Source organism: Carassius auratus, unplaced genomic scaffold (assembly GCF_003368295.1).
Source record: "Carassius auratus strain Wakin unplaced genomic scaffold, ASM336829v1 scaf_tig00003248, whole genome shotgun sequence".
Classification (NCBI taxonomy): Eukaryota; Metazoa; Chordata; class Actinopteri; order Cypriniformes; family Cyprinidae; genus Carassius; species Carassius auratus.
Window position 1 is genome coordinate 115,653 of NW_020523510.1, and position 24,348 is coordinate 140,000.

At 36.5% G+C, this 24,348-nt stretch overlaps 1 protein-coding gene across 1 annotated transcript in view; it reads left to right on the plus strand.

The window, feature by feature from the left end:
* Positions 1-1,105: 1,105 nt before the first annotated feature.
* LOC113070176 (uncharacterized) overlaps positions 1,106-24,348 on the plus strand; it is a 25,927-nt gene continuing 2,684 nt past the window's right edge. Inside the window, exons 1-13 of the mRNA XM_026243389.1 lie at positions 1,106-1,242; positions 8,182-8,529; positions 8,627-8,983; positions 9,706-9,807; positions 10,921-11,265; positions 17,055-17,399; positions 18,237-18,575; positions 20,692-20,775; positions 20,862-20,954; positions 21,134-21,208; positions 21,778-21,891; positions 22,899-23,036; positions 23,249-23,335. Coding sequence (XP_026099174.1) covers positions 1,191-1,242; positions 8,182-8,529; positions 8,627-8,983; positions 9,706-9,807; positions 10,921-11,265; positions 17,055-17,399; positions 18,237-18,575; positions 20,692-20,775; positions 20,862-20,954; positions 21,134-21,208; positions 21,778-21,891; positions 22,899-23,036; positions 23,249-23,335 — 2,479 coding nt within the window. The 5' untranslated portion in view covers positions 1,106-1,190. The remainder of the gene's footprint in view (positions 1,243-8,181; positions 8,530-8,626; positions 8,984-9,705; positions 9,808-10,920; positions 11,266-17,054; positions 17,400-18,236; positions 18,576-20,691; positions 20,776-20,861; positions 20,955-21,133; positions 21,209-21,777; positions 21,892-22,898; positions 23,037-23,248; positions 23,336-24,348) is intronic.

Genomic DNA, 24,348 nt, shown 5'->3' on the forward strand with positions numbered 1-24,348 from the left:
AGTGTCTCATATGACAGTTAGGGAAATCAGTCAAACAACTGAAACCAGATAATATCAAGTCTTTTCATTTAGAAAAAAAACAAAACAAGAAAGAACAGTCCTGAGGAAATTAGCAAAAATCACTGTCCATGCGAATGCTTCTGGTAAACAGGAAAATCTTTATATTAAAAGGTCTCAAACTTTAAAATAAAACATGTAAACACATCAAGGGGTTTGTTTTAAGCCTAATTTGCTTCTCTAGATTTCTAGCTATCTGCATATTTAAACACAACATTTTCAAGAGAAAATACTCTTGATGTGATTCATTAACTAATAACTGGAGAAGTTCTGTGGTGATGATCCTGGAGTTATTTTCTTTATCCTCTTAATCTGCAATAACTTGTGTCAAATTTATGCAAATGAGCCTGATTTGCAGATCTATGTGGTGATTCTGATGATGTTATTAATTTTACTGTATTCTGTTGTTTCTTCGTTAAGTTAGCCTGTGTGCCCATGATAATATTGCTTTAGCTAAACTTGAGCTAACTTCTGACATGGTGTGAGTCTATGGATGTTCAGACCCCTGGTACAAGTACAACAACCTCATCCTTAACACACACACACACACACACACACATGCACGCAGACACACACACACACACACACACACACATCCAACAGGTTTTAATGGAGATTTTGTGTGAGCTGTCTCTTTAAAGATCATAATCTGTCCATCTAGAGTTTAATGAAGTGTTTGTCTCTCCTCTGAATATAGTCTTGTATCTCAACTGTAGTGAAAGAAAGAAGCATTGGAGAAGCATATTTATCGTTTATGAATGTTTCATTGATTAACGCTGTATAAGTTCATTGTGTTTATGTAGGCTATAATAAATATCATAATATAATTGTATATAAATAATAGAATAATTGTAATAATTACATAGCAGTCAGGAGTATAGTCACACATTTTGACATTTAGGGTAAAAATTCTGCTTCAGATTATACTTCTTTTACAGACGCTGTGTCTTCTTTTTTTCATTCTTCATGACGCTTTTCCATTTAATCAGAACTGGTTTATCGAGACGAGCTGCAGATTCTTTTCTTTGTTTGTCAGTCAGAAGGAAGAAAGCAGGTTTAATGGTTCTTCCTTCATTGCAGCAGATCACTTTCACTTTGACGACGCAGAGAGATGAACTGAACTTCAGCTGAACATGGAGCTGCTCATGCTCCTTTTAGTGACTGTTAGTCCTCTTATATCTGACGGTATGTACATCTGTTTATTTCTCTTTAAGTTGATTCTGAAGGCAAGGCACATAGTTAATTATGTCCCGTTTAAATCTCTGCAAACTTACAGGATTCGTTCAAGTTTTGGACACATTTGACTGAATTTATTTTGCTCGTGATTGTAAAAATATTTTTTTCCTGTAGAGGCTTCTGCTTAAATGCTTGAAATGAGATTGTGCCTATATGGATTACTTTACAGAACAGTTCATCAAAATGTCATTATATAATGTTATATAATTATATTAATAATGAAGAAAAATCATCATCATTATCATAAAATCAGTTCATGTGTTATAAACACATATTAAGAGCAGCTTTAGATGAGCCTGCTTTTCTCTTCATCTTCAGCATGAGTTTGCTTCATCTCTTAAGTTTCTAGTAGTTTTGTAGGTCGATTTACTTGAGATGATGATGAACATGATAATGAGATTTGTACCTACAGCTTTATTCAGATTGATTTTTCTTGTTTGATTTATATGTGTAGATGTGTTTTTAATCGCAAGGCAGTTTTTTTGGTGATTTTCACTCCTTGCAGTTCTCATAGTCTGGAGATAAGTGAAGCTGGTATTCCTGGCCACTTGTATTTATTTATTTTTACACTGTGTAGTCTTCCATATATCTACATATTTTATTGAAGTGAACGTAGTAACTGAAGGGTGTTTTCATTTGAAATTCATTCGAGTTCATTTATCCAGCACTTCTTTTACAGATGCTTTTCTTTTTTTTATAGTGACGTTTTTCCAACTAATTCAGAACCAGTTTGTCTGGATTGGTTGCAGTTTCTCTGTAAAGTAAAACAGGTTTCAACATGTCCAGATGCCCCAGAATGATCTCTTAAAAAACTTCAGTTTGACTTTGACGAGCCAAAGAGATGAGGATCATTTATCATAACTGAACATGGGCCTGTATATGTTTATGTTAAAAAATATTTACTTTCAGCTCTTTATCTTATATATGTGTGGTACACAAGCCAAGAAGTATACATTATATAAAACTGAAGTATGGCCAGGAGGTTCTGGACATATTAGGATCACACTTGGCAAAGGATACCTCAACTCTGAGCAGAAGGACAGACCAAACTCAATAATCTTCAGGCCTTGTCCTGGTCTGAACATCTGAACTCATGAGGAAATATACATGTGTGTGCATGAGTGTAGATATTCAGATAGAGAGAGAGAGAACACAGAAGGGAGGAGGGAGAGAGACAGAAGAAAAGGAGTGAGGAGGCAGGGATAGCAGAGAGGCAGGGCTGGATTGGTAATTGAGCTGCTGGTCTGCTGTATTGACAGTGTAAACAGCCAATCACAATGCACCATAGACAGAGCCATGAAGTATTTCATTCACTTCACTTCAACTTCTTCCTCTTCAGCTTTCTCTTGTTTTCACATCAGCTTTATCAAGAACAGGCTTGCTCTGCGGTGATTGACTCGGGCCAAAGAGCCAAGCAGGAGGAGAAGAAGAGAGTAGTTGAATCAGTAAAGTGCTTGATAGGGACTCACAACAGAGACAGACATCTAACCTGATCTCATGAGTGCGAGCCATCGAGTCAAGTGTGTTCAGAGAGTCTTCCATGGGCCAATGCGAATAAAACTAGATTTAGAGAAAAAAAATATTGTCGCACGTGACATTTTATTACCAAAACAAGATCTGAGATGAGTGTGATAGCCTACATAGGTACACTACCAGTCAATTATTTTTTTTTACAGAAAGACATATTCAGTAGAAAGATCCAAATGATCAGCATTTTTTTTTATCTGAAATAAAAAGCTTTGGTAACATTTTGCATATATGTATAATGATAGAAAATAATACTTTTATTTAGCATGAATGCTTTTAAATGTATCAAAAGTGATGATACAGACATTTATAATGTCACAAAAAATTATATTTCAGATAAATGCTATTCTTCTGATCTTTCTATTCATCAAATAAACTTGAAAAAAAAATTATACTTGGCTGTTTTCAACATAATAATAACAACATAATAATAATCATAAATGTTTATTGAGCAGTAAATCATCGTATTAAAATGATTTCTGAAGATGAAGACGGCAGTAATGGTGCTGAAAATACAGCTTTGAAATTGCAGGAATAAATTACACTTTAAAATATGATAAAATAGAAAACAGTTATTTTAAATAGTAAAAATATTTCAAAATATTACAGATTTTGCTGTACTTTGGATCAAATGAATGCAGGTTTGGTGAGCAGAAGAGACTTCTTTAAAAAACTTTACAAATCTCGCTTTTCAAAAACTGTTGACTGGTAAAGTGTGTGTGTGTGTGTATGTTTTTGTTGGACGTGACAAGCTTTGCTCATCAGCATTTGGCAGTTATCTGCCATTCTTCTCCTCTCAAGCTCTGTCATGTTGGATGAGAGCAGATGCACATCTTCAGGTTTCTCCAGAAATATTTTACTGGGTTCAATCCCAGGCTGTCTGGGTCACTTAAGGACATATAGGTCTATTAGCTACTCCTGCTGTGTGTTTAGGGTCACTGTCCTCTTGTAAGATGAACCTTCTGTCCAGTCTGATCTTCTGAATGCTCTGGACTAGGTCTTCATTAAGACTATATCTTTTATTTGACTGCACTGAGCGTTTCTTCTACTCTGACGAGTCCCTCAGTCCCTGCTGCTGAAAACAGCTCCACAGCATGAGGCTGAGACCAGCACACTTTACTTTTGGGATGTTACTCTGAAGGTGAAGAGCAGAGCTGGTTTCCTTTAAACATGATGTTAAGAATTGAGCTTCATCAGACCTGAGAATCTTGTTTCTCAGAGTCTGTGGGTCTTTTAGGTGTTGTTTTGCAAATGCAAAGTGTGTTTTCAAGAGTCTTCACTAAAGAGAGGATGGAGTCTTGCCATGCCGCCATAAATACCAGATTGGTGGAGTGTTTGAGTGATGTCTGTCCTTCTGTAGAGTTCTCCTGTCTCCACATATGATCATGGAGCTAACATTAACTCAACATTTTTCTCATTCCACTTAAGATCAGTGCATTCCTATTCAAATAGGAAATATACATGTGTGCGCATGAGTGTAGACAGGAGGAGGGATTGCAGAGAGGCAAACTCACAAAAATATCTGATAGAGATCATGATATAATCCAAGAGTTTATATTTGTGTTTGTAATTCTAATAATATTAAATGGTTTGTACTTTATTTTTCTCTCTCTCTCTCCGTAATCTAATGCTGGTGAAATAAGCACACACAATTGACAAAATGAAAAGGCACAAATATTTATATATTTTTGCACCTAAAATTTTAATTAGGAATTCAATTAAATTCAAGTTTATTTGTATAGTGCTTTTTACAATACAAATCGTTACAAAGCAACTTTACAGAAAATTACATTTCTACAATATTTAGTAGTAGCTTATAAGTGGTGACTGTCAGTTTGTGTTTGTATGACAGGATTTTTCAGAAAAATTAATACAAGATGTAGTCAGCCAAGATGATGAACATTATTAACAGCAATTATTATTATATCATGCAGTCACACTTGTAGCAATAATTGTTAGTTCTGTTTGTTCATTCAGGGTTAGCATCATCTGAGGTCCTCTGAGGGTCAGCATCATCTCTTCTCAGGTGTTCTGGATCCAGACTGGAGCTTGTGTAAATCCTAGTTACCACAGGATGAAGATCCCAGCAGAAACAGAGAAACACAGAGAGACGTCATTAGCATAGCTGCTGATCCAACAAAATAAATTAGTTTAACCCAAGCTAATGAATAAAAATGCACATTTGATCAGATGCAACTACACTCACAATTTAAGAAAAGCATTATTCGAATGCTTGACAAAAGAGATGTGTTTTTAATCTAGAATTAAATAGAGAGAGTGTGTCTGACCCCGAACATTATCAGGAAGGCTATTCCAGAGTTTGGGAGCCAAATGTGAGAAAGCTCTACCTCCTCTAGTGGACTTTGCTATCCTAGGAACTACAAAAAGTCCTGCGTTTTGTGACCTTAGGGTGCGTGACGGGTTGTAACGTGCTAGAAGGCTAGTTAGGTTCACAGGAGCTAAACCATTTCGGGCCTTATAGGTAAGTAATGATAATTTGTAACTGATACAGAACTTAATAGATAGCCAGTGCAGAGACTGTAAAATTGGGGTAATATGATCATATTTTCTTGACCTCATAAGGACTCTAGCTGCTGCATTTTGGACTACCTGTAGCTTGTTTATTGATGAAGCAGGACAACCACCTTGAAGTGCATTACAATAGTCCAGTCTAGAGGTCATGAATGCATGAACTAGCTTTTCTGCATCAGAAACAGATAACATGTTTCGTAGCTTGGCAATGTTTCTAAGATGGAAGAATGCAGTTTTTGTAACATTGGAAATATGATAAGTTGCTGTCTAATATAAAACCCAGATTTTCGACTGTAGAGGAAGTCTAGATTCAGATTGTAATCTATAAGATTCTGTGTACTGTGTTTTAGTCCAATAATTAATATCTCTGTCTTATCCGAATTTAATAAGAGAAAGTTATTTGTCATCCAATCTTTTACATTTTTAACACACTCTGTTAGCTTAGATAATTGAGAAGTTGAATCTGGTCTCGTTGAGATATATAGCTGAGTATCATCAGCATAACAGTGGAAGCTAATTCCGTATTTTCTAATAATATTACCAAGGGGCAACATGAATAGTGAAAATAGAAGGGGACCTAGGACGGATCCTTGTGGCACTCCATAGTTTACTAATGATAAATGAGATGACTCCCCGTTTAAATAAACAAAATGGTAGCGATCGGACAGGTAGGGTCTAAACCATCTTAGAGCCTGCCCTTGAATACCTGTATAGTTTTGTAATCGATCTATGAGTATGTCATGATCTATGGTGTCGAACGCAGCACTTAGATCAAGTAAGACTAGAAATGAGATGCAGCCTTGATCTGACGCAAGAAGCAGGTCATTTGTAATTTTAACAAGTGCAGTTTCAGTGCTATGGTGGGGCCTGGAACCTGACTGAAATTCTTCATACACATCATTTTCTTGCCTGAAGGAGCTCAGTAGAGCAGAAACAACTTTTTCTAAAATTTTAGACATAAATGGAAGATTTGAAATAGGCCCCACCTGCAATCAAAGGTAGACATTCATCTGCCATTAAAGCAAGTAACAGTGAGTACAGCAATGGTAATGGTAATGTGTGTGAATAGAGTATTAGCAATGCAAGCGCGTTTAGCAACAACCACGCTTGCTGATGCTAATGGGCTATAAGCTAATAGTGGACGCGGGAGATCAAAATAAAACTAGTGATAACGAGGCGCTCTGATTGTTTTTGTTGTACAATATGATAGAGGATATATTCACACGTTATAGAAACGGAAACAATGGTGTATAAAATAGATTTTTAAGATAAAAAATTGTCAATAAAAATAATATAGTGACGGAGCTCAAGCGCAGTTCAAACGCCAACAACAAACAGGAATTGATGTCTCATCTCCAATATTTCTGTGGATTAAAAGCAGCATTTAAATGCTTCCCATGATGCACCTCTTGAAGCTGAAGGTCCAGAGAGAGAGCAGGGCTGGAATCTAGACAAAAAACAGGCTCAAAGATTTGTTTAACTTTGGTTTGGTAAGATTCATGTCAGATATTGTCATGTTGTCATTTTTATCAGGTCATGTTTCCTGCTTACCTGATTTGACCCAGCAATCAATGAAAGTGAAATAATTTCTGTCAATGATTAAAAACTATTTGCTTGTGAAGTGAAAAAGCAAAAAACAGAACTGAACTGAATTAGACACAGATAATCACAGGGACTTGTGAACTTGATTTAAATCCCTCTGCTGGGGAGGGTAATGTGCATGTGCACATGTTGTGAATCTTGCTTACACTGCTTTCATCTTGCTTGTCAGTTTTTGATTTTTGATAGTGTGTTGACTTTTTTCAAGTATTTTAATGTATCTGCTCTCTCATTGGCTGTGGGTCTGTTATGACTCCTCCCCCTGAACGCTCCCTTACCCTGTATCTGCTCTCATTGGTTCTAAGTCTCATATGACTCCACCCCCTGAACTTTCCCTTACCCTGTATATGCTCTCTCATTGGTTCTAAGTCTCATATGACCCACCCCCTGAACTTTCCCTTTCCCTGGATCTGCTCTCTCATTGGTTCTAAGTGTCATATGACTCCACCCCCTGAACTTTCCCTTTCCCTGGATCTGCTCTCTCATTGGTTCTAAGTGTCATATGACTCCACCCCCTGAACTTTCCCTTACCCTGTATCTGCTCTCTCATTGGTTCCAAGTCTCATATGACCCACCCCTGAACTTTCCCTTTCCCTGGATCTGCTCTCTCATTGGTTCTAAGTGTCATATGACTCCACCCCCTGAACTTTCCCTTTCCCTGGATCTGCTCTCTCATTGGTTCTAAGTCTCATATGACTCCAGCCCCTGAACTTTCCCTTACCCTGTATCTGCTCTCTCATTGGTTCTAAGTCTCACATGACCCACCCCCTGAACTTTCCCTTTCCCTGGATCTGCTCTCTCATTGGTTCTAAGTGTCATATGACTCCACCCCCTGAACTTTCCCTTTCCCTGGATCTGCTCTCTCATTGGTTCTAAGTGTCATATGACTCCACCCCCTGAACTTTCCCTTTCCCTGTATCTGCTCTCTCATTGGCTCTAAGTCTCATATGGCTCCACCCCCGGAACTTTCCCATTCCCTGTATCTGCTCTCTCATTGGCTGTAGGTAACACACACACACACACACAAATTAGTGGTGAGTCCAGAAATTTTCAAGTTAGTAGACCGTGATGAAATGGAGTTGACATCAGTGCTTACTCTCAAACCAAAGTACATCATTTTATAATAGTATACATGAGATTAGATAGGGGATTCAAATTTTGACAGCTAAAAATGTCAAGCTGTATTTCACTTTTCTCTTTCTGTTTCTATGGGGAAAACCTTGTTTTCAGGGTTGACTGTGCGCGGTCCGTCTGCTCCTCTGGTGGCTCCTCTGGGATCTTCAGTGGTTTTGCTCTGTTATGTTGATGACCCTTTACCAGTGGAAGATCTGGAGGTGGAGTGGAGAAGACCAGACTCTGAGACTTTAGTTCATCTGTATCAGGACGGTAAGAGTCAAACAGAAGTCCAGGAGCAGGATTATCAGGACAGAGCTCATTTCTTCAATGAGGAGTTTCAACATGGAAACTTCTCCCTCCGTCTGGACGATCTGAGAACTGAAGATGAGGGACAATACACATGTACAGTTCACGGTCAGCAAGAGTCTGGAGAGACTGTGGTTCAAATAAACATTGATGTTGGTGAGTTTTGACCACATGAGTTCCTTCCTTTATTTCCACAATGATTTTACAGAAAATTATATATTTTATGGTGAGATATACATATATTTTCTTTCAGAGCGTTTGCTAGTATCAGGATCGAGTCGCTCTATATCTGCTTATGTTGGTGAAGATGTCACTCTGAACTGCTCTATAGACTCTAACATCACACTTCAAGACACTGAACAGGTTTTATGGAAGAAGACAGATGAAGATGAAGATATTATGGTTCTGCTCTTCCAAGACCAAGTGGTTAGACCAGAGGCATCAGATGAGCGATACGGAGAAAGAGTTGAGTTCTTCACTGATGAAATCCCCAAATTAAACTTCTCTCTCAGACTGAAGAGCATCAGAACTGAGGATAAAGGAATTTACATGTGTGAGGTGTTGGCTGGAGGACTTTCAGCCAATACAACTGTAGAACTGGAGCAACTGGGTGAGAACAGATATATGATGCATGTTTCACACTTTCGTAAACATACATTTTATTGGCTGCAGGTTCATGCCATATACAATCAACTAAATTTGGCAAAAAAGATGGCAACATCATTATTTTACTTTATACAGAGATTGGTAGGTCTGTTGTCTTTAGTAATTTTTGCATCATATGCAAATAGTGAGAAATGATGACTCTCTAATCATTAGGCCACAATAATACATAATACCAGTGGTTCCCAGACATGTTCCTGGGGGCCTCTGATTGAGTTGACATGGAATGACTGCAAATATAATTGTAATTCTCTCTTTTAGTTTTTTTGTAAAGTACATTTCACAGTACATACTGTTCCAAAACATCTAAAAAAGTTAAAGTACCTAACAACCCCTAGTAAAGTAATTTAAAAGCCTATATTTCAATATTTACTCTTTTATACATTCATTCACATACTTACATGAAAAAGAGAGCGAAATCTTTCAACAATAATTACTGATCCAGGATATCAAGAGTTTTTATTATTGCTTAGACAGAAAAAACTGTTATTTCATGAAGTGTAATGTGCAGAAAGAGAAAATGGATAATCTTTAGGTTTATTAGATATTCATTATTATGATCACACAACATCACAAAATGAGTAGGAATGGTATTTCATGGACAATATACAGGGAATGTTACACGTCAATGTTTCTCTGTGTTCAGTAACTGATGTGTGTGTTTGACAGGTTTCTCTGTTTTACACATCGTGGTGTTGGTTCTCTGTATTTCTGCGTTTGGATCTGCTCTTCTGCTCTGCTGCCTGATCTACTGCAGATCCCTACATAAAGGTATGTGTAAAACTGAAAAAATATTCTTATCAGCTGTAAATCAATGGTTCTCAACTGCAGGATTATGACTCAATGACTAAAACAACAACAACAACAATAATAATCATTTAACTTACTATAATTGTGCACAGCAAAAAATAAAAACTCTACAGTATTCTCGCCTAAACACATATTTCACTTTGTAATATGGCTTATAAAACAATTCAGGGTTTTGGGCTGGTAAATGATGAAATATTTTATTTGTATTTAGGAATTTAATAGTAGTTAGTGAAGTCTGTGGTGGTGAGGGAGCAATATATTGGAGAGGACAGATAGGGAAAAGGTTGAGATGTCTACAGTAGATAAGGATTGGAATAAAAATGTAAGCTTGTCAGTTGTGTTTAACTGAAATGGTGATGATTGCTGTGTTATATAAACTATAGAACATGTTGTGGGTATAATGTTCATCATATACTAGCAGGAGTTAGTTTGTCTGTATAAAGAGTAGCTCAGCTGGCCATCGTTGTGATCCTTAATTTAAGCACCATGAGTGGACATTAAATCTGAAGTTATCATGTGATATTTGAGATCATTTTGTTAATTAGTCTTAATACACCTGTGTTTTACATGTTCTCCTGTTCTAACTTGTATTGAGACTCATTACTCAATGTTGTATTTTAAATTTATCAGCAATAAATTGAAGCAAGTTTAAGTGAGGGTGAGAGAGAGAGAGAGAGGGGTGTGATAATTTATATGTGTGCAAATGTGTATAAATTTAAATAATGTCACTAATTCTTGGCAAAATAAAGCATTCATTATATTAACATAAGTCTGGAATTCATTTAAGGAAGCAGTCACTTTACTTATTTTTTTCCCAGGCAGCCTGTGCTCAGCTGGATGGTAAGCTGGTCTCATTCACCAGCCAAAAAGTGTTCAAAACCCATCTGACATTAACCAACCATGCTGAGAGGCCAACCATCTTTTTTAATTATCATTTTCCTGCAGGGAATTTAAACATGCTTGTTGCCCTCTCCAGTACAAAGTTAGCCTGTATAGTAAAAAAAAAAAAAAAAAAAGTGAAACCATTGTTTCTTGTCTAACTAAAAAGGCATCATGCAAATTTTTATTTTTCAGGTTTTTTTGGCCAGCATACTTATAACCATAAATTTAATCTGGGATCTTCAGTGGTTTTACCCTGTCATGTTGATGAATGCTTATTAAAGAAAAGTCTGAAGGTGGAGTGGAGAAGAAAAGACACAAAGACTCTGGTTCATCTGTATCAGGACGGAGAGAGTCAAACAGAGAAACAGCAGCAGGATTATCAGAACAGAGCTCATTTCTTCACTGATCAGATTCAACACGGAAACTTCTCCCTCCGTCTGGACAAACTGAGAGCTGAAGATGCTGGAGAATACACATGTAAAGTTCACTGTGGCCTTTTTACAGTGACCAGGACAGAAGAGACAAGTTTGGTACCACGTAAGTCGATAAATAAAAGATAAAAACAAAGACAAACTACTGAACCGCTGCACAGCACATAACTATAGGGATTCACCCATATTAATTTTCATGGCTGATTCTGACTCTGGATATTTTTTTTCCAGTTTCCGAAAAAATATTGCCCATTTTCTTAAATGTATACAGTTTTTAAGCAAGAGACAAGAAAGAATAAAAATATAAGTGCATCAAAATGTTTATTTGCTATATTGCAGGCAGATCTGTAGCCATTGAAAGTGAAACGCAAACACTGCTTTTTAATCACAATCCAAAAAAAAGATGCTAAGTTTGAAGGATCTCATCGCTTTTGTTCGCTTTTGGATCTCATCGCTTTTGGATCTGGTCGCTCTCCATTTTGATTTGACCAATTCGTTCACACGTCCTTCGTGCACTAAGATGAACAGCAGTCAGTGGGCTCAATTCCCCATTAAATGCAAGGACACATAATTTTGTTGATCTGTATTTACTGAAAAGTGAAATAAAATATCCTCTCAGTGGTGTTTCACTGCAGACATTACACATCAACAGCACGCATTCCCCGTGGCATCTGCTGTTACACAACAACAGTATAGAACCAATAATAGAACCGCAACACAAAACCATATTTCGTATGAAACAGGATGCTATAATAAGAGCAAAAGCAATAATAAACACAAAAATATATATAAAAACATACATGAAAAGTGAAATAAAATATCCTCTTAGTGGTGTTTCCCTGAAGACATTACACATCTTAATAAAATATAAAATAAAATAACAAGCTCATGGCCTTACTAACGAGAGCACTATCCGACGGAAGTACACAAAAAAGCCATAACAAATCAAATATATGTTACTCGGATTAAAAGTAATTTTGTACTATAATCACACAAATATTGCAAAAATGAGACAGAGCATGAATTTAGGTACCAACAGCACGCATTCCCCGTAGCAACAAAATTGATCTTTGCAATGCAGAGAAAACAGAAGCTGAATCTGAAGTGCTATCGAGATGTTTTTACACACTGTTTAATGCAGCTCTGTGGGACATGGGATTATTTAACCTGCAGTTACAAATAAATCAACAATGTTTTGGAATTTAAACATAAAACATTGAAAACTGATGCTTTAAATTATTTTAAAAATGAAAAGGTAAATTAAATGTGAAATTAAACCTCCAGTATGTGGCAGTGAGTAACTGTTGATAAGTGAGTCATTGCGATTGAACCGAATCATTTAAACGGTTGATTCATTCAGGAACGAAACACTATCATGATGCTCAGAGACGTAAAACAGTGTCTGTGTTTGGAATGATTTTTGTTTTTAGAAATAGAGCAAAAACAGGGAAAATTTTGTCTAAAACGTAAGTCTCTTGATATTAACTGCTTGTTTATTGAACTGTTGTATAAAATCAATAATACATTTGTAATTATGCTGACTTTTGGAGTCTTCGTGTGATAGTAACTATATGAAACTATATAAACTACATAGATCTATTTTCTGTCATTTTCTGTCCCATCTCTTGAAAAATATCATCCTTCTAAATTTCCAGTGAAAGAACGCACTATAAATGCATATGTAAACTAGTCCAGACCATCACGTGATGTGTGGACGCACTCTGTGTCTTGTTTGGATGGGGGAGGGTGAGGGGGACAGGCTCCTACTCTGGTGGCGCCAATCTGCAAACTTTTTTGTGATCATTTGCTAGCCTGGTAACGTTAACTGCTACTTTGCTTTGATTCATAGGGCTTGGGCATCGTGACATCATTACTTAGCGTCGCCGCCAGGTTGATGGCCTCCTTTACTACTACTCGGACTACTGCGCTGTGTTTAAATGTACTCCCTCTCAGCCGTGTGTCTTAATTTGATTAATTAAAAATCTATTTCAGCCATGGTAAACCATTGCTGTATTGAGGGGATGCTTTGAAAACATCTGTTTCACTGGAAGGGCAAGGAGTTGCAACAGGACAACAGTACAGAGACTGACAGGTCCGATTGAAGGGCTAACGGGATATTTTACAGGAAAATACTAAAACTGGGAAGACAGCAGGGAAAGAGCTCAAATACGCGAGAACCCCAGAAAAAAAGGAGGGTTGACAGCTACTAACTACACTTTTGAAACACATAGTTAAAGTAAATTTGTGAGTGGTTGTTAGCACTAATGGTTACTAAACTAGCAGCTAGGTAGAGCGCAGCTTACCTTTGTCCAGATTACTGTATAGTGTTTGTGGTCTTTATGATCTGCAGCTCCTGAACCCATCCATTTGTGAACTGTACATGAGACTTCAATGACTTGTAGCTTCTGAACTACTCTGAAGTGAAAGCACTCACAAAACAAACAAGGTAGCTGAAGATATCTGTAATGCAAAAGTGCAGCAGCAAGTCGCCGTCTGTGCTCTACTCTTTGTTGGGAATTTCATGTGGATCCAAACCGTAAATAGTGCAGATTTTGTCCACATACCAGTCCCTGGCATCCTATTTAGCGTATCCCTGTAAATCCCCCAACCTTTTCGTGACTTTAACATCTTTGTTCTTTCTCCCAACTTCTTCTCGTTCGACTTACTGTATGTTTACATTCACGAGGCCATCAACATGTGCAAGTCAATTTATTTGGTAGGTTAAACACTTTTATATTGACCGTGTTAGCTGATCTATACCAGGTGATGGGCGCCGCCATGTTAGTTTGCTCTGAATCCGAGCTGTGGGATTTAAAACATGCACATTCATCCTCTCCTCCCAAAACACATAAAAATAAGCCTGCGGTAAACTGGGAGAAGAACAATGTAAACTTTAGTTACCTGCACAATCTGTATATGATATCAATAAAAACATGTCGTCAGATTATATTTGTAAGGATCATTATTGCCGTTTCCACAGACATAATTGAATATTTTACAAACTGCAAATGTATGTTTTTGCCAGTAGTCATGTGTATTTAAACGTCTGGAACTTTAAATAAGCATTAAATGGTTGAAAACACTGAATATCTGTGATAATATGACCAGCGCTCAGCGCATCCGATCTGGCTCAAAGCGCGAAAGCGGATTTAAATTCAGCAGTTGATGACGTGACACACTGAATCACAACGGTGTGATCGTATATGTCAAAGGGTTCAAATGCTTCAGTTTTCATTGAATGTGTTTTTTTCTCTACACTACACACAAAGAGCTAGACTAACGTTAGACCCTTATTTGACCTGACGATCATAGAAAAATTCGATGAGACAACAAAGTATTGCGTATGTAAATAACGCAACAATGTGGTTGTTGCAGGGTTAAATGTCTGCTAATGGACTTTTTCGACTTGATGTCAAACTTACCTCTAAACTCACTGCTAACTGCTTATCAGCCTCTCTTCTCCGAAACACTGCGTACTGCAGACAGATGCCCTGCTGCCACTGACTGGTGAGATTTTGCGGGGGTCGCTGCCGTGCTGGTGATGGGTGAAACCATTGTGACTGTGAGGGGGAGGGGGTTATAAATCTGCGATTTCTGTTTGAGAGGAGTTTAGTGCGGGTCTCCTTGGCGTTTAACGTGTAGGCTATGAAAATAAAATATACTTAAAAATATTATCTGATTTATAAATGGGATGGCAACAACAGGAGTGTCAAGACTGTATCCCAGGGGTGGCAGCTGCCACCCTTTGCCAACCCGTAGATCGCTTTTGAACCTGTCGTGATTAGGGCCACAACATCACCTCCATTCAAAGTGTATAACCAACACTCTGCGAATAGCATCCCGTGTCTCCATATCTGTAGTCGTTTTTGATTTCCCCAACCTAAACTACAATCTTAAACTCTGCGCTTAGCGTCGACGTCACGGCTCTCAGCCCGCCCTCTGTTGATTCGCTGGCTGTTTTGAGGCCGGAAGAAAACTGGGAGATAGTTCGCTATCTCAGACTGACTACAGAAGCGAAATGAAATTGAGCGGAATTACGAAGTCTGGCGTAGTCAGGCTAATCATTTACTGTTGCTGTGATCTCATGTAAGTGACAGGTGGTGTGTGCTAAGTATCAGTGTTAATATATTACTTGTTCAGTTTGTCAGCATATATACAAGGATATACCAAGCAAAGATTTTCTGTACAACAGGCCCAAAAGAGAGGTTAAGATATGGACATCAGAGGGCAGATATTTATCAAATAAAATTTGTCATTGTTGGTCATGTGATAAACAGATGGCACAAAGGCAGATGCTGCCAGATTACTGTAGTCCACCCTCATCTGACAGTTTAGTTACTGTAAGAACATTTGATCAGGAAAAACAAACTGAGCAGGATATAAGTATTATACAGAAATGACATCACTGTGTGTGTGTTAGTGCAAATCATTGGCACACAATTCCTACAGTATTACTGAAAGTAGCTGTCAATTAATGACAGTTTCTACTGCCAGATTTGACAGAAAGCCTCAGGGGCCTGTACCATGATGGTGGCTACACAAACTCATGCTTACAAGACTAATTTTAAGCTAAACAAAACCAATCCAATCCTGCTTTGTTGGCACCATGACACTGATCATCAACTTTCTGTGTCAAGCTAGACTTTGATCCTGAGTTTATGGAGCTATATTAGTGCAAGTGAAAGTTGTGAAGTTAGTTTATGTAGTTGATAATATACAAAAGTATATAGAGACCAAAGAAATTACACTTGAGCCGTGTTTAAAGCTTTATCTGTTGATGCAGAATATAACTTACTGAGCAGGTTAGCCACAGAGCATAAGTTACTATGGACTTCAAGCAGCTGATAGAATGGCAATGGTTTCAGGAAGTGAAGTGTTAACTGGCTTAACCAAAAAAAGACAAAAATCACTAAGAAACCAATAAAGAGGATGCTGCAATGCAGGGGGCACCAGACTACGTCCTGGAGGGTCTGAGTCCTGTTTAGCTTCAACCCTAATCAAACACAGCTGAACACACTAATCAAGCTCTTACTAGTCACACTAGAAACTTCCCAGCAGATGTGCTGAGGTCTACAGGACACCGGCCCTCCAGGACAGAGTTTGGTGACCCCTGCCGTAATGGACCGTTTAATAATTTCACAAAGTACAAATACAATGTCATATTTAAATAAGCAAGAGAATAATTGATTTTGGCATTAAATGATATACAGATACAATTACAATGCCAAATACCAGAAAACATAACATTACTATGGCACACCAGCTATTCTCCTGCAGAATACACTTACATTACAATGTGATGAAGCAGCAGTAAAAGTCACACATGAGCAGTAGAATGGCAGAACGCTGTTAACTAAACTGAACCTTACCTGGCTATCCAGCTAAACCAGCTTCAAGGTACAGGCCCCAAGACTGGGTTCATATTTCAACTGAGGAATTGGATATTACAGACATTATAGATTTTATGACAATTTGATTAGGGAATGTAGACATTTGCATTCTGTTGTGAATCATCATTCTGTTGTGCTTTGCTGTTCCTAATGAAAACATGAAGGGAAGGTTTTAATGATCAACTAGCTGAAGTGTGATCTCTTTGGAGTTTTGTACTAAGATCTTAAATGTAGCCAAAAAAAAAAAAAGTAAGAATAGAGTCACCTCTAATATGAGCGTGTGCTGCTGCTGAGACATACTGTGTATCTGAGAGGATATCAGAAACACACAGTGTGCTCAGAGACAGAGAGAGTATTCGTCATCACCAGCAATGTAAAGTCGTCACTACATTGCCCTGGAAAATATATCAATATATATTATGTATATAAAAATGTATTTATGTGTTTGTTGTTTGTTTGTTTGTGTTTTTTTCACATTAGAAACGTTATGTCTGTTTTTTTACAGAATTCAAGGTGAAAGGTTCCTTTGGTAATCAGACGGTTCCTCTTGGAGGTTCAGTGGTTTTGTCCTGTCAGGTTGATGAAAGCTTGTTAGAGAAAAGTCTGAAGGTGGAGTGGAGAAGAGCAGACTCAGACACTCTGGTTCATCTGTATGAAGACGGAGAAAGTCGAGCAAATAAACAGCACAAAGACTATCAGGATAGAGCTAATTTCATTACTGATGAAATTGAAGAGGGAAACCTCTCCCTCCGTCTGGACAAACTGAGAGCTGAAGATGCTGGAAAGTACACATGTAAAGTTTACAGTGAGCAGAACTGTGTGCATTCAGCCGACGCAGAGCTTGAGATGGGTAAGTGAAATAACTGGAGCTGCTGTTTTACACCTGCTCAATATATGATTTAATTTAGTGGTTTAGTTACAATATAAACATTGCTTTTCCAGATTTTACAAATAATATTATGATCATTTTAGTTACTTCTGTCATAAATATAATTGTCTGATGCTACGCACCACTGGACTGGTCTTATATTAATCATTCAGTTTGAAAGTGCACCAGCTGATAAACACTTCTCTGGAGCGTAGATGATTAATCAGCTCTTCTGTGAGTGTGTTTGATGGAGAGTCTGAGAGACATTTCATACACACTTAAACGTAGACGTTAAGTTATCAGATAGTCACCAGTGATGAGCTGTTACTAAATATAATGCAGAAACTCTGATTTCCTGGAAAGCTGATTTGAAAAACACTATACAAAATAAACTTGAATTAAATAGAATTTAAAAGTATTTTTTGTTTTAAGTGTCAAACAACAATAATAGATTATTGTGGAGTGAAAAACAAATGAATAAGAACTTGGCAGAATATCTCCACAAAAGATTGTGCTGAAAACAGGACTGTACAGAAAATACATGCAGACTGTTTCACATTCAGTATATGATTATTCAGTTCTACTCATTAATACCTAACTAACTGCTATTAAGTCCCTCAAATAATGATTCGCATTAAAATATATAAATAAATAACAAGAGGAGAAAACTAACAATAGGCTCTCACATCTTCTATGTGCTTAATAAATGTTTGATCAAATGAGGAGAGTTTATACACAAAACACAAATCATCTCTGTTCATTTGCCTCAACAGGAACTTCACATTAACCTTATGTATGTATTTGTTGTTATTTTTTAAGGGTTTGCTGTACAATGTTTTCGTCACACACTCGTTCCTCTGGGATCTTCAGTGGTTTTACCCTCTTATGTTGATAAACCTTTACCTGTGGAGGATCTGAGAGTGGAATGGGAGAGAGAATACACTACTGTTCATCTGTATGAAGATGGTCAAGCAAACACACCGGACCAGGATTATCAGGATAGAGCTTGTTTCTTCACTGATCAGTTTCAGAGTGGAAACTTCTCCCTCCGTCTGGATGATCTGAGAGAAGAAGATGCTGGAGAATACACATGTACAGTTTACAGTGAGCAAGATACTGTGTTTTCAGTCGAGACAAATTTGGTACCAAGACTACTAGGTGAGTGAACAGATAAAAAAAGTCCTAATCTAGTCTTAATCAAGAGGTTAATTGAATTGTTTAGCTCTATATGCTCTATCTGTGTTTCCAGTACACATACTGAAGAGAGTTTGAGTAATCGTAATTAGTGAGTGGAGCTTGTGAAGCATCAATATTACCATCTCACAACGCTTCTGGAGGGAACTTTGTGAGATAATATCTCTGCATCAGACTGTTGTAGAGACTCATTTCACTCAGTCTATTAAACAGCCAATAAACATTGACACTTAAACTTCCTGGCCATGCCCTAGCAACCACTTACATCCCCCTAGTAACCAGTCTTTGGATCACAACATTGTAGAGATGTGGATGGACTCTTTGGACTCACACTGTCAAGCACTCTTAACATAGGGATGGGCTTGTTTGATCCAGTCAGTCAGGCTTTATCTTCCTGGCCACTCTTCATCATGATAACAATGAGAATATTAATGATAGCATGTTGCTAGGTTAGTAATTGTCTAGTGTAGAGCAAGCAGCACTCACATTTTCTTCAAATGTACAGAACTAGTTACTGTATGAATTATGTTGTAACACTGAACAGGCTGTACATTCACTAGATATAACCCTATAAGAGTTAATCCCTTATGTGCTGTACACTCCACAGACCCCAGACACTGAAACGTGATTTTGCAACATAATAATGTAACAGTAAGCCCTGGCACTGGAGGTAAAATAAATAAACAAATAACTAAAATAATAAGAATACACTATAATACACTACAATATAACACAAAAATATGTGTGAATCCACTACAAGTCAATAGTTTTTGAACAGTAAGATTTTTTTATGTTTTTATAAAGAAGTCTCTTCTGCTCATCAAGCCTGCATTTATTTGATCCAAAATACAGTAACATATTGAAATATTTTTAATATTTAAATCATCTGTTTTCTGAGTGAATCTGTGTTAAAGTGTAATATATTTCTGTGATGCTCCGCTGTATTTTCAGCATCATTCCTCCAGTCTTCAGTGTCACATGATCTTCAGAAATCAGAATAATATGATGATTTACCGCTCAAGAAACATTTTATTATTATTATTATTATTATTATTGTGTTGAAAACAGATTAGATTTCTTTTAGGTTTCTTTGATGAATAGAAAGTTTAGAAGAATAGCATTTAACTGAAAAATAAATATTTTGTAACATTATAAATGTCTTTATCATCACTTTTGATCAATTGAATGCATCCTTGCTAAATAAAAGTAATAATTTCAATAATTTCTTTCTCCGAAAAAAAAAAAAAAAAAAAAAAAAAAAATATATATATATATATATATATATATATATATATATATATATATATATATATATATATATATATATACATATACTGCTCAAAAAATAAAAAGAACACTTGTGGGTTACATTGTGTTTAAGTGTTCCCTTTATTTTTTTGAGCAGTATATATATATCATGGGATATATGTCCCAACACTGATCCAGTGTCAACAAGGGAGCTGTTAAATCAAATCAACTAACAATTAGCTTACTCAAAATACAAAGAGCAATAAAACAAACAGGAGACATATGAATCTCCTGGCATTATTACACAGTTTACAAAATAAAATATTGATGCCTTAAACCACATTTTTTAAATGCTATTTGTCTCACATCCGTTTTAACCTCCTTTTTAGTCAGTCACTTCTCATTACATCCAGAGTCTGAGTCTAGATCCTGGCTAGTGTTTGTGCAGATGTCCTCAGATGGGGGTTCACTGCTTAGCTTCACTGCTAGCATCCAATTCAACATCCTGGTCCTTCACTGTGGATGAGCCGAGTTCTGCTTAACTCTGCCCTTTTTATGATGGCATTTGAATCCTTAGTTCACCCCCAAGTACTAGTGAAAGAAATTAAAATCCTGTCCTTCAGTAATAGAGTATTGTAGACAGGATCTTAACTGAATAATGCCAGGAGAAAAAGACATCTTTATAACCATACTCCATAATAATCTCATTTAATCTTTTTCTTCTACATTTCTGGAGTTTTGGGAGGACAACATTTTTCCCACTGGAATGAATATTTAATAAACTCATAATTCCCGTGTGACTGAATGTGAGTTCTCTGTGTTTTCTCTCTAGACGTCTTTCGTCTGCACATGTCTCTAGTCTTCTGTCCAAATCTTCTGATGTTTCTAGCTTTCGTCCTCTGGGGTGTTTCTGAAGGTCAGTGTTTCAATCAATGCATTATTATAACTCAGTAAAAGAGTTTTCTGTTAGTGCAGATATATTAATATGATTTTGTTTTTCAGGATCTGTGAGTGAGACGGTGTGTTGTTGTGCTCTTTATTTTCTGAGACCTCTCCTGTTGCTCTGGGCAGCTCCGTATATTGATCATTTTACAGGTATGATTCATATGATCTGTGTATTACTGGAGATACTATAAACCCAGATGTTCAGACATCGTATAATGTGTGTGTGAGGGATTCACCAGAAGAGAACTGATTACAGTGTTCATTAAACTGTGTATTAGAGGCTTTTGTGTTTCAGTTTGTTGATGATATTAATATTTTCTGTTTCACAGGCAAAATGAACTCATTGATTCTGGAATACAGTTATGTGGTGGAGTATTTAGCTCTCTCACTTGTTGTTTATTCAGGTAAACTTCCCTCATTATCATGAACACATTAAAGTAGACTTTAACAGAAATAAACTAAAGCTGTGCTCATCAGAATCTGATTGAGATATTCTGAATGATCTGTATCAAATCTAAATCATCAGTATGACATGAATCATAACACATGCAGACACATGAAGCAGCTCATACATGATTCATGATGTGTGTTAGTACATGTGTGTTCACTGAATCTGTCTCATTAAACACACTCTGATCTACCGTTAATAATGAATGAAATCTGTGTTTTCACACTAAAATATCAGTTTACATGAACAAACTCTACTGAGTTTAAAACTGACACTACCACTAAATAGTTAGCATGTTTTGTGGTCATGTGATCAGCACAGAGGTCACGGGGTCAGTATCAGGAACAGAAAACAAACACTGAACCTCAGATTATAACAGACTGTCAGTGAAATACAATACTGCAAGATGATTACAGTAATAATATCAGTTTAATGATTGTCCTGCTTCATACCTGTGTTTATATTATGACTGTGTGTATATCTGATAATACTTCAGCTTCTTTTTCATCTCTTCTTGTCTTCCAGCTCTTTTTAAAAGTGCTTGGCAAAAGCTTCAGAATTATGATGTGTTTGAAAGAGCCATGATAATAGCACTGTTTGTGATCGTGTATGTGTGCTGCCTCTGCAAAATCATTTACCGTAAGTATTTCTGCGTGATTCACATCTCTGAGTCTGATTCACTCGGATCTGAACAACCTTCATCACTTTACACTCGATCTGACACATTTCTCCAAACACTTGTCATTATCCTAAACAGACTGTACGTTTTCAATCATTTCACACAAATCACACACTGCTTTAAGTACATAAGGGAAAGTATTCAAAGAGCATGAACAGAATGAGTGTAAGTGAGGATATGTGAAGAGAAAGATGTAAGAGTGAAGTGTGATGGAGTGGACAGATCTGAAGAGTTATTAACTCTATGCACTTCTATACTCATGATCATTGTACTGTTGGTTGATTGAGAGCATGTTTGCAGTCCTCCTGAGATGATTTCAGTTCTTCAGATGCCCAAACAGTTTTCAGGATTGAAGTTTGAGAACATTCAAGTTTATTCTGAGTGGAAGAAGAGCAGATGATCGCTGTATAATGTACATAAACAGTTCAGAACCACAGCAAAATTACAGGATATAAAACTCCCTCCTGGAGAATTTCACAATAAACGTGTTTTCATTAATACATCTGTGCATCTTTAGCTGAATATTTGTTTGAGAACACATCTGTAATTCTAAAGCCAGTATTAACTTTTAATAAGTACATGAATATAATCATTTAGCTGGTGTGTGTGTGTGTGTATGTGTTTTTAGGTGCTTTGTTAATTGTAAATTGGAATATGATGAATAAAACGTGCCGAAGCGACTGAGAAAATATAATGCAATTACAAAAAATTAAATTACACTAGATTTTGACGGTGAAATACAAACAGATGTTAATGTCCAGATCTGATAGTTTGGATTATTAATGGAAATAGTGAATAGTGGTCTTCTTAAATATCATAATGCAGTTTTTAATTAGAAACACAGTCTCTTTATTTAATTCTGTTCAGTTCATCTGCCTTTGTTGTTGTAAGTTCTGCTCTTATAATGACTCACAACTTCAATCAAATAATCAAATCAGATGTTGATGATCCGATCTGTTTCTTCTAGTTTTAGTTTCAGAGGTCTGGAAGAAAACTGGACGGATAGTTAAAATATTTGATCTTGTGGCTGATATGACCTTTCAAATTCTGCCCACTTTACAATTCATCCTCCTCTTCTACACGTTTGGAGCCGGTGGTGAAGCAGGTGAGTTCACATTCATAATGATTTTGGGTCATTTGTGGTCATTGTATTGACAATTTTATTTTTATTTATTTTTTTAATTGACATTTGAATTCTTCTCTAGTGACACATTAAAACATTCATTACTGACTGATCCTGATGTTGGTTATGATGTAGTGTAATCTGCTGATGAATGATAATATCCAGCATTAATATAACTCCTCTCCTGTGTTTAGGGTTGATCATGATTGTGGTTTTACCAGTCTTTATGATGATGATGACAAATGACAGATGGCTTATTAGATGCAGATATGGCCTCGACTGTGAGTATCTGCTGAATTATGATCTGATCTCTGATGAACTACTGCAGTGTCTCTGTCTTATTAATATTAATCATCAGCATTTCCATCATGAATTGTGTTCATCTGTTTGTGAGCGGCAGCTGCTTTACAGTTTAGTTCATTTATTGAACTAAAACTAAAGATTAAAAATCATTTAAAAAATCCCATAGACAGAAAATAAGATAAAAATTAAGATTTAAAATAATAAAAATAAAAATAAAAAGATACCTTTCTTCAAGAATAATTATTAATGTTGATGAGTTAACATCTAATGAGGGGGATTCATGTGAATGATCAGCTAAAAATGACATGCCACTGACATACAATATAAAACATTACACACACAATGTGAAACACTGGAGTGTGTTTAAAAGACAACGAAACAATGAATGAACAAAAGAAAGAAATGAAACAAAAAAAGAAATGAAAAAATAAAAATAAAGAAAATGAATGAGAAATGAGAAGAAATGAATAAAAATATGTAAAAGGAAAAAAATTAAGAAAAACAATTAAAAAAAGAAAAGAAGAAAAGACATGAAAGAAAAATAAAGAAACAAATAATTGCATGAATTGCAAAAAGAAAACAATAAAAAAAGAAAATGAAGGGGAAAAAAAGAATAAATGAAAGAATGAAAAAGAAAGAATAAAAGGGAAAAAGAAAAAAGGTTTCATTGTCAGGTTGAAAATCTTCATTTGCTGCAGTAATTCTAACTAACACCCTCAAATACCTCATTCACATGTAACTATAGACACGTTCTTCTGCGTCATTAGTTCATACAGTAACAGTATTATGAGCTGCTCCTCAGACGTGACATGAAGAACAGCAGCAGTCCATCAGAAACATGTCCTCCTTGAGAGTGGAGCTGAACTCTGCCTTTACAACAACAACAAGATAATGCAGAAATACTCAGAACTGAGGAACATTAATGTGAGCTGAATCTAGAACTGATCCAGAATTGATAAATAGACTCTTTCTTCTAGAAACATGAAGACTT